General features: G+C 44.0%; 1 protein-coding gene across 1 annotated transcript in view; it reads left to right on the top strand.

Moving 5' to 3' along the window:
* Positions 1-10,392, top strand: part of cxadr (CXADR Ig-like cell adhesion molecule) — a 31,505-nt gene extending 21,113 nt beyond the window's left edge. Inside the window, exons 3-7 of the mRNA XM_035667075.1 lie at positions 3,499-3,703; positions 7,448-7,603; positions 7,729-7,851; positions 8,627-8,765; positions 9,856-10,392. Of these exons, the coding sequence (XP_035522968.1) occupies positions 3,499-3,703; positions 7,448-7,603; positions 7,729-7,851; positions 8,627-8,765; positions 9,856-10,138 (906 nt within the window). The 3' untranslated portion in view covers positions 10,139-10,392. The remainder of the gene's footprint in view (positions 1-3,498; positions 3,704-7,447; positions 7,604-7,728; positions 7,852-8,626; positions 8,766-9,855) is intronic.
* The last annotated feature ends 963 nt before the right edge of the window (positions 10,393-11,355 follow it).

Below are 11,355 nucleotides of genomic sequence, written 5' to 3'. Positions count from 1 at the left end.
CCCCCCCCCCCCCCCCCCCCGTATCCTGTGGCTTTAAGGGTTTTTTTGTTTGTTTTTTGGCCGAATGTTGGAAATAGGTCACAGGCTCATCATTAGGCTTCTCTGTCTCTGTCATCCACCCACTGTCCTTTCTGTCCAGTCCACTGACCCAGCCAGCCCTCCTCTCACCCAGGTAGACTATGTACGCCTGCTTCTGGTCGCTGCTTTCTCCGTGTGTGGAGTTGTGCCATTGAGGAGACACCAATTACCCCCACCTATTTGCCTTTGCCCGACTTTGTTTTTACTCCGAATCGTTAGAGGGGCGGAGAAAAGGAATCTATATCATTGTTTATTCTTAATATATCACTGGTTCTTTTGATTCAATTTTAATATTGACTCCTTTAAATGTTCTTTTTTCTTTTATTCTTTTTTTATTATAACATGTTTTTCTTTGACCAGTGTCTCAATGATGATACAAGGGAGCACAGAATTCAGTGTGGGTGGTTCCCTAGTCGGGCCTCTTCCTCTTGTCCGAATGCAGCTGTAGAAATATATCAGATGTTCCTAAATTGCATTGGTGTCCACATTTTTATTTTTTTTTTTATAACGTGTCATTTTGCTAAGGTCTGTCTGCACACCCGCTAATGTTGCCAAACCTTTGTAGGAATTTAAACAGGCCCGATATCTCTCTCTGAACGCATTTGTTCTCCTTGACCTATCAGATTTTTTTCGCTATATAAACGCACGCTAAAACATTTGTATCGCCTTTAACCAATATGAAGTCATGCTAAGTAAATGCTTTGTAATTAGCGGCATATTAATTCCAAGGGGCTGCTTTAATATATGTGACAGTGTTAAGTAGGATTAGGCCGATCTGCGAGGACCAAAGCTACCAGGTCAGGCAAGGAAATGAGAGTGAAGGCTAAACTTTATAGCCAGAGGCTCCCAGATGCTCAGAAAGCATGGTGAACCTTTGGTCACATGAGATGAACAAATCCAGGCTGCTCTTAAAGGCACCACCACAATCAGATAAAAGTTTAAAGTGGAGAACTAGTTTACAGGATCAGTCTACGGGGTCATATAACTGGGAACTCAAAGCCCTGTTTTTGCAAGGAGGGAGACGGGTTGTATGGCGTGCCTGGCACATGTAGATAACCCTTACTTTAAGAAATTTGTTCATATTTTATGTACCATATATTCCATCTGCGTTTTCTTTGCATTGATGCAATCAGAAGTAATACCACAGCATTATCCACTCAGTCCAGTATCTAGTGGATAGTGATTGCCTCCTTCATCTCACATATTGGACATATCATCAGGGCCTTTTGGTGGGTGGTGAAGCATAGCTAATGCATGTTTCTTTGTTGGGTTCGGATGAAAGATGCCAGGCATGCCTACAGTAAGAGTCATTTGCATTTGGCTCTCATTGCCTGGCTACAGATTAGCTGAAAAGGAGGGTGTGCCCTGACTATTTACCACCGCTGTGAGAACAGCAAGGGAAACAATTATGAAACTAAATCTGAATGGTGAGAATGGGGGAGGAATTTACATGGAAAATACATTCAAAATGCATAGCATTATACCATATCATACAAATTGTCTCTTTTGTCCTTGAGCGCAGCAGCAGAGCCTTTTGTTTACTGAAGATTTGTGCATGTTGACAAAGTATTGGAGGATTTGGATGTAAAGCCATGACAGTTTGGTGAAAATTGCATTGTTTGTTTGAACATTAGTGATGATGGTGAATGCTCATGGCCACGTACACTCTTCATAGCCTCAGTGTTGAGGACACTTGATCCATTTTAATACAGTTTGTGATTCTGCTTTAACCTTAACCTAGCAGAGCTGCTCCTGTGAAAGTATGTGGCAGCAGCACTTCACGTCATTCAAGTCAAAAGCCTCTGTGGGAGCTCAAAGACACGATGTTGCACTCCCAGACCTCTGCAGGTTGTTTAGAGTATACAGGTATCACGGCTCTCTGCTTTGCCTCTCAAATGATCTGCAGCTCTTCCTCTTCCCTCCGTGAGCAACAGCATCACATGACAATGACCTCATTTTCACGTGTCTGATGAAAATGAAGCCTGGCCAGTAGAGGTCTTTCCCTTCTGCAGCATGATCCGTCCACTGAGAATGGCCAGGCCAGGTGGCGATTGTATCACTGAGCGTCCTACCTGTTATGAAACGCAGCACACAGACAGTGGTGCTCTTCTGTCCTTTCCAGCCCCCGCCAGCTTGTCTAGTCATTTGCCCTTTTCATTTTCATTCCCCAGGCTCTTTATGGGATTTTTTTTTTCATTGGATCATGATTCTCAAGGTTATTGTGCAGTTCAGATTTTTTTTTTTTTTTTTGCTAGAGGTGTACATGTGTGTAAGCGTTCCCATCTGTGTGCCTCTGAAGTGGTTGAGCCCAAGTGAGAGTTCTTGTCTGGCTGAGCTTGGGGCAATTTAATTTCCTCTCCTCCGTGGTCTCATCTCGCATATTGCTGTTATTACTGCTGATGTTCTGATCCCCAGTGAAGTTAGAAGGATAGGTTTCCCTCCCCTGAGAGTGCGGAGGAATTTTAACTGCATTACCTGTTTACGGGGCTAATATGTACAAGATGAACACGGCGCCCGTTGCGAGCACGCCTGCCTTGCAGCTCCAAGAAGGAGTCTTCCACTTGGAAATGGAGTGGAATGGCAACTCGCTGAAGATGCATTACAACCTCACTGACACTGTTTCCCTTTTGTTTTGCTCCTCTCGTGCTTCCTTTGAGTGCTCTGCCTCCACTGATGGGTTCATTATTCTTCCTCTCCTCCTGCATGTTTAGTCTTTTTCCTCTCTCCTCCTCTCTACCCAGGGGTATTGCTGTGCCTGGTGTTGATCGTGGCACAGAAAAGCCTGTTGATGACTGTCTCCATGGAAATGTGGAAAGATATGCCAGTGTCTATGAAAGAGAATGAGAACTCTTTTCATTGTTGTTTGCTTTTCTTATACCCTTCCTTGTTCATTCCTTTGTCTTTTTGTTTTTTCCCTCCTCCATCACCCCAGCTTCTAGCTATGAGCTTCCTTGTTGGCTCCACCTGGTCTTTATTTCTAGGCATTTCCTTGCTGCTTTTGTGACCCAGACTGTCTGTGTGTGTGTGTGTGGTGTGTGTGTGTGTGTGTGTGTGTGTGTGTGGAGGCGGTGGGACAGAATTGGGGGCTACTGCTCTTTGTTGACACAGCAGGTGTTGATTTGGCTTCACAGTGGTCGCTTTGTTGTTTCATCTTAATTCTTCTTAAGCACAGAAAGAGCAGAACAGCACAGGCAGCCAGACTGAAGGGCATTGCAGAGATAAAAGAGAGGGTGCTTTCTCTCTTCCATATATTTTGATTGGTTCAGTGAGCACAGCCTTTACTTTCAGAAAGCACACAACTGTCATTTCAAGGCCTTTGTTTTATTTGTTTTCCGAATGGACTTTCATTTTCATAAATATCATTCTAAGTAGGTTTAAGTTCTTAACTCAGACTCTTGTTTTCCTGCACTGCACATCCAGGTGATCCTGTACTCTGGTGACAGGGCCTACGAGGACTACTATGAACCCATGAAGGGTAGAGTCCACTTCAACTCAGCCGACCCCAAGAACGGCGATGCCTCCATCAACCTGACAGGGCTGAAGTCGTCGGACTCTGGCACCTACCAGTGCAAGGTGAAGAAGGCTCCTGGGATCCGCAGCAGGAAGCTGCTGCTGATTGTCATGGGTAAGTGAGTTTTTTTTGTTTGTCTTCTCACTGGGTAAATTATCCCTCTCTCATGAATGCACCAAATCAGACACCCTTTTCCCTCCTTGGCTGTTTTGACGTAATCCCTTCTCAAATCGGGTGCATAACCTTCCTGGAGGCTGTAGAGCATTGCCGCCTTTGTGATTCTCTGTTCACCCTAGATGCTCTGTGATTATGTCTAAAATGATAATCCTGATTTTATTTATTTATTAGTAAGTATATTAACAATATACTTATTGAATATCAACAGGGAACATTATAATATATAATGATTACACATCATTTTGTAATCTTAATTAAAATATTGGTTACTACAGGCATAGGTAATTAAACAAATAATCCATGAGTATTCCAAATCATTTTCAAAGTGTACAATGTTATCCTGTCTTTTAAAATATGTGGACAAACCTCCGAAATTGAATGTAGCACTCAGCTGGCTTTTTATTGTAAAGGGTGAGATGGGTGACACATCAGAGTTGTATAAGTCAGATGATTCACTCCCTAGGCAAACACACACACACACACAGCACACAGCACACGACACACACACACCCAAACCCCCCCCACACACACAAACACACACACACACACACACACACACACACAGTGGCCTTGCTGATCGGTCAACTGACTAAATGACTGACTGACTAAATGATGTCGAAAGTGAATCGCCTTCCGAAACCGCCTGATATTTGCATATGGGAAAAACAACCGGCATGTGCTGCATTAGTGTGTGTTGTGGGATAAGCTGTGCGTTGTGCTATTATCGCAGCCCTGTTATCAGAATAGTTTCTCCTTTCTAAAGATAGGACAGGCTTCATAAAATGGCGGCTGTTGATGATATTATGTGTACAGAAGTGACGGCACTGCACCAACTAGCTCATCCAGAAACACATGAGCTATTAGAAAATGAACCAGTTCCACTGTCGTGTTGTGGAGCCACCTTAGCATTTCTGTAATAAAGGAGATGAATGGCTACAGATAATCTGATCATTAACTGTGACTACAGCTGACCTGAAGAACCATTGATAAAGCCCTTGGGAAGGCTATTTTACATTTAATTGATCTGACCAGAAGCAACATGAAAAAGTGAATCACTGCTGATACTAATGCTTGTACACTGGCTGCGGTGGCTTCTCCTTCCTGCAACAGTTCCACATTCCTCACCAGTGAGGGAGGTTAGCAAGCCTGCTCATCTGTCACTAGTTTTAATGCTTTTATATTTTTAAATGATGGTCAGTGTTCATTAACCAACACTGTATCAAACAGAAAGTAACAGTATAGGTTGAGGTTGTATGTTAATTATCATTTTTAAGTGAACGTTCTCATTTAAGAATGTCACCAACGTTTGCCAGAATAAACAGCAGGGGTGTCCCTACCATTACTATATTGCCTGTTTAGGAATGAGTGATTCTATTGTTGTTTGTATGGTTTTATTTATCAAGGATATTTTTAATTTTTAATTTTTCAAACCCTGATTCCAATATCTGTATATTCTTAAAAATTAAAAGTTCATTACTCTGTAAAAGGCTGTATATCATTCTATCAATGGCATATAATTGTCGATTATCACAGTTATTATCTGGGATAATATATCATCCAACAAAAGCAGTTATTGTTATTATTAGTTATTATTATATATGATCTTTCTTCGTATGTTGTAGTATCTTCTGTCAAGATGTTGGTTCTAGTTGTTCTCGTACTCCTTATTTTGATTGTCGTTTTGATCAACTGATTTTATTTGTTGATCCTGCTGTGGATAAGAAAATCATCTTAGCGACTAAAATGTAAATCCAACTTTCATTGTGGATAAAAAGTGTATTTAGTGTGCGTGTGCGTGTGCGTGTGCGCGTTTGTGTGTGTGCGTGTGTGTGTGTGTGCATTTGAGAGGGGGATAGCTTGGGGCTACAGAAGCTGACAGGCTGCTAGATATTGACCCCAGGGGCAGGGGTGTTCTTAACAAAGAATCACTGACAAGGAGAGGCGAGGACATCTTGCCTGCTCTGCATTTTACCTTCAGGTTGATCTTGTCACAAGGTGGACGGTCCCATGAACAGCAGAGACGTGCATGCACATGTGTGCACGAACATAAACACACTTGAATCTATGCACTGGGCGTTGCTGTGGCTTGTCACAAACACTGCCACTTGCAGGTATACAGGCATGCTGACACCTGCAGTGTACATGATGTCCAGGTAGTGTACAGGAGGGAGCGTCCCCTCGTTGTGTATTCTCCTCTGGTTGCAGCAGGACATTGAAGTTAACAGGAGGAGAGTAGCCACCTGCAGTTCACCACTGCATGTCAGCAACTCTCACAACTGTTTCCGACTAGACCCCACCTGTCTCAACAGCCAATCATTTAGCTCTGCCTGCCTCAAGTCCAGACAATCCTCATGGTATCCCGGATCTCACTGCAGAGCTCAGCAGCCAATCTCTTTAATTCTGTCTGTCTGGCTTTAGTGCCCCCTAGTCGCTTATATTTCACTTTACCATTCAACAATCTGTCGTCACTCTTTGGAGTTGTGCACAATCTAGCAATCCTTTTGTACTTATCTCATCCACAAGATAGCCTTGTGCAACTCATAAATCTCTATTCATTGTTCGTTTAACAGAGCCAGGTTGGCTGTATCGCTCTGCCCTTTATCTCTCCGTGCTCCTCCAGCCTCTGTCACCTTCTTCTTTGACCTCATCTTTCAAACAAATAAATCTGCTCATCGGACAGCAGTCCTAATATGAGGAGCTGTGTGTTACAGCCCTCGGACGCGTCGAGTTGACTTTCACCTTTAAAAGATGCATTCAAAATGTCATAGCTCTCTGACATTTACTAGGTGTCGTGTGAATGTGTGTGTAGGTGCAGCACCACAGCAGCAAAGAGCCAGCCATTGAGTGAGGAGCTGTACAGCCTTGGCCCCCATCACTCCACCATCTGTCCATCAGCGCTTGCTTAATTTTTGCTCTCCCACTCTCTGTTTTACCCGCTCCGCCCTGACCCCATGTGTGTTTATTAGATTAGTAGGAGCACGCAGTACTGTCGGTCTACTGTTAATCCTTACGGTTATGCCTGCTAAGCTCCCCCCTCCCGCCTGACACCTGGTTCAGATGTGGAGAGCCCCACTCCATGGTTTTGTTGTTACAGAACCCATTATTACCACACCATGATGTCAGCTTTCTGTCAGTGAACTCAGAGCACAGGCTTGGACTGTGGCCCCCCGCCCCTTTCTACTTGGCTGACTGTGTGTCTGGGTTTCACTGGAGTTGGTCTGCTTTTAATTTAGAGCTCTGTTTGTTTTTGAATCCCCCATCTCATCTCCTGCCAGCGCTCGCTCTGACTGACCGAGGAGTGTTTGCAAACGTTCGGCTTTAAGATGGAAAGCTTTGCCTCCATCATTAACCCTGAACGCTCTGTACATGTGTGTTTGTGTGTCCAATGGCACACATCTCCCTTCTTCCTGGCGATTACCCTGAGTGACAGCTCCTGTAATGACAGCAGCTGTATCAATTACTCTGATTACTGCTCTCATTATGCTGATGACTGCTGCTTTGAGCAAGGGAGGAAATCAACTTCAGGAACACACAATACACACACAAAACCTGCCCATGAAAGATTGAAAAATAACAGGGTGGCAGGCAGGAGGACTGTTTTTCTGAGCTAATGCGGCCACCTGGTTGTGTCTATTTCTCACCTCTCTTAATCACTTTCCTCCTTTCCTTTTCTCTCCACAGTGAAGCCATCAAAGCCCAGGTGCTACACGGAAGGCCCTGCACAGGAAGGCAAAGACGTTATGCTGAGGTGCATATCTAGCGAGGGCACCAACCCCCTGAAATACACCTGGGAGAAGACCAGTGACAACAAGCTCCTGCCCGCCTCCGCTGTGTTGGGTAATGGACCCTTTCACCAGCACTCCCAAACAAATAATAGAATAGTTTTCAAGTCCCACACTCATGTCCTCTTTCTGTTTAATGCTGTCATCTCTTCATTGATGTGTTCTTTGCCCTCACTTCAGATCCTGTGGGAGGTTCCATTAACGTGAGGAACGCATCTGCCAGTGCATCTGGCACCTACCGCTGCACTGCCAGCAACCGTGTTGGCACTGAGGAATGTACACTGTATCTCAATGTGACACCTCGTGAGTATCCAACTAACTTACTGTTGATGCACTAACCTATGTACCCCTACCGTTTGTACCTTCAAGAGTACAGGTATGTATCCAGCTGACCGAGAAATATACATTAACAATGGTATAATCATGATGTAATATTGACAGCTTTGTGAAGCAGTATTTTGAGATAAATGCTGACATCAGCTTGCTGACATGCTCACACTAGCAATGCTAACATGCTGATGTTGAGTAGGTATAAAGATCTCCAAAGTGATTACAATTCATCAACTAGTTTGACTGAAATTCAGAATCCCCTTCGCTGCATGAAACAACAACAACCTTCAAACTAGCAACCTACACGCTCAACATAGCAAGTTACCCTAACCTGGTCACTAACAGTACAAACACATTTAATTGCTAGGTCTCGCCTCCCCTAATGCAAATGTTCCACCAAAACAGCTGGACTTTAGCAAGCACCATCTTGTTAGTGTGCTTATAAACTGTGGTGCTGCAGAATGTGTCAGAGATACTCATTCTTCAATAACAACTTTTTGGAAACTTTTTTCCATATGATTAGCTAAGAAGTGCTAGATGCTAAAATGCGGTTTCTCGATTGTTACGAGGCATGGACACCCAAAGCCACAGTCAAAGCGCCACTATACTTTACAAAATAATCCAGCACTGTATTTTGAGGTCTCCGTTGGACGCAGAATGTCACGTCATGAAAGTCACGTTGAAGTCATTGCTACCCAAATTACATTTACGAAACCATCCAACCCTTTTTCTTCCTTGTGTTTTTCAGCTCCCAACACTGCCGGCATCGTTGCAGCAGCCATAATCACCGTTCTCCTGATCCTCATCATTATTGCCATCATCCTCTTCTGCTGCTGCCGTGCCCGACACAGGAAGAAGTACGAGAAGGAAATCTGCAATGAGATTAGGTACAGTCACAAAAACATCAATGAGATGGAGCTTACAGATACCCAAAGCTCCTGTTTGATAGAAAAATATTGTAATACTGTTCACTCTTTGCTATATAGTGAGAAATGTGTCTCAGTTTGTATAATATTGAATCAAGCGGCAAGAATGCTATAGGGTACATGTGATCACTCTCAGCTCTCCATGTAATATGACCTGTGGTCATCTCAGATACACACACATGCACACACAACGTGTCTCCAACAACCATGAAAATGTTTTTTCTCCATCAGCGTTTTTCTTTTTTTACCCTTCCTCAAATAAACAGCTGTGGTAATCAGTTTGAAAGCTTTGTTTGCTCTGTGGATTCTGTGTCATGTCTGCTGCTGGCTGTCCCCCCACCCCCCTCCAGAGCACCCTACCCTAACCCCCCCTCACCATCCAACTATCCATCCGGCCCGCGGGCTCTGTACAACCCCTGGGCTTACTATCACTCTGCTGCGGACTGAATCTGTCCTACAGCGTGAGCAGTGTCACATTGTGGTCTTAGACAAAGAGGATTAGACCACTGGTCCTGTCTCGTATACACAGACACACATTCACTGAAACACCACAACATGAAGCTGTGGACTAAACAAGCTCTGGCCCCTCAGGCTCAGTTTGATTGAGCATTTAACTGGATTATTGCTGCTTATTAGTTGTTAATGTGGTGGCAGAGGGAGTAGAGGACATAGCTGTATTTGGTTGCTCAGCTCAATCTCTACAGGCTATTACAGTCTGTGTGGCTGAGCAGTGCAGACACTGCCCTAACCAATCAAACGGGCCAGCTCCAATTATTTGTCCCTCTTTATTGAGTCCAATCATGTTTCGCTCTTGAAATGACTCATGCAGACTCCTTAAGTATTCATTGTTTTCCTCACTGTGGGGAGCAAGTGCCAGACACTTCACACTTTTAAACCTGTGTGTCATCAAACTTTATTTTGGTTTATAGCACCTGAGAAATTCATTTTCCATGTTCAATTTCTCTGTCTTGACATTCAGGTAATTTAATAAAAGTGAGTTTACAGTTTTTTCTTATTGTCTAAATGTGCTGCTGTATCTGTTTACTCTCAGAGAGGACGTGCCCCCTCCTAAGAGTCGCGTTTCAACGGCGCGCAGCTTCACCGTGGGCAGCCAGCGTTCGTCCCTGGGCTCCATGTCGCCTTCCAACCTGCACGAGTACGCCCTGAAGCCCCAGTACGACAAGATTCCCTCATCAGAGGACTTTGAGAGACCTCCGAGCCATGCCCCTCTGCCCCCACCCAATGCTGTCAAGATGGCTGGCCCCAACCTCAGCCGCATGGGGGGCATCCCCGTCATGATCCCTGCCCAGAACAGGGACGGCTCAATCGTCTAGCCTGTCCTCTACTCGAGAGGAGATCATGCAACAAGGGGAGGGAACGGAGGAAGGGAGTAGGACACAAGCCAATGAAGATGAAGATGGAGGAAGAGCTGGGATAGGCTGACTCGCCTGACTTTTAGCTCCTCATTATTTACAAATGGGAGTATACTCCTCTTACGAAGACCTGGCTCTGCTGTGGTGCTGAGAAGAGAAATTGAGTTGTACTGGAATCACAACAGAGCACATTACATTTTTATCAAATACAAATACAAAAAAAAAAACTTTTATGAATTTTACTTCCTGGACTTTCTCAATGAAAAATGGATATAAAGCAGAATGGTCAATATACAAATTATATTGTACATAAGTGAATGCATGTTCTTTTTTTTAAATATAGATGGCCCTCACTGTTTGTTCAAAACAGATCCAGGCCCCTAATTGGCCAGCTGTATGCATGCATGTATGTATAGAATTGCGGCTGTATGTCTGCGTGAATATAAGTGTATGTATGTGAAAGGGAGTTTGGGAACTGTATAGTTCATTTATCATCTTTTAATGCCTACGTAACACTATGATCATTTCAGGCAGTCCACTACTAGTTTCTGAAACATTTTAAATTCCACAATTTTCTTGTAAAAGGAGATGTTCTGAAAGACAGACTCATTAGAAGAAACTTCACAGATTTTATCCTTCCACTGAGTTGAAAAATTGTCTATTTAGGTCAGCCGTTTTCTGTTGAACCGTTTTTCACATTTTGAATTGTCCAGTCGGGGTTTGGGTGGGGGGCTGAAGTGGTCAGGATTGGCTGTTGGTGAGAGGGAGGTTCAGGCCCTCACATCTTGTGATTGGGTGGATTATTGCTTCTTGACCGAGCTTAAAAAACAATAAAAGACTCCCACCCCTCCTCCAGAGATCTTTTAGGAGGTAGTGTATAGGAAAATAAGGGGGCAGCTGGACAGCAAGGTTCACTGAGCAATCGGCTTTGATTGTGTTTGACTGTCAACAGGCCCCTAACCCCCCGTGAACACCAGAACATGTCGGTCTCCCCAAATACACACACACACACAGCATTAGCAGGACAAGAGCATAGAGTCTTAATCATCATCTGTAGTATCAGCCACCCCCCTCAGATGTCCGGTGTGTGTAATCCTCCTTATTTGCATTAGAAGGAGCCAATATCTTGACCTTCTCTCTGTGGTCAATATCAGACTGTGCATTGCTTCTGTAGTGTT

Source organism: Morone saxatilis, unplaced genomic scaffold (genome assembly GCF_004916995.1).
Source record: "Morone saxatilis isolate NCDOM2014 unplaced genomic scaffold, NCSU_SB_2.0 Contig20, whole genome shotgun sequence".
NCBI classification, from domain to species: domain Eukaryota; kingdom Metazoa; phylum Chordata; class Actinopteri; family Moronidae; genus Morone; species Morone saxatilis.
Note: the sequence above shows the minus strand (reverse complement) of the source record. Positions and strands in the feature narration are given on the sequence as shown.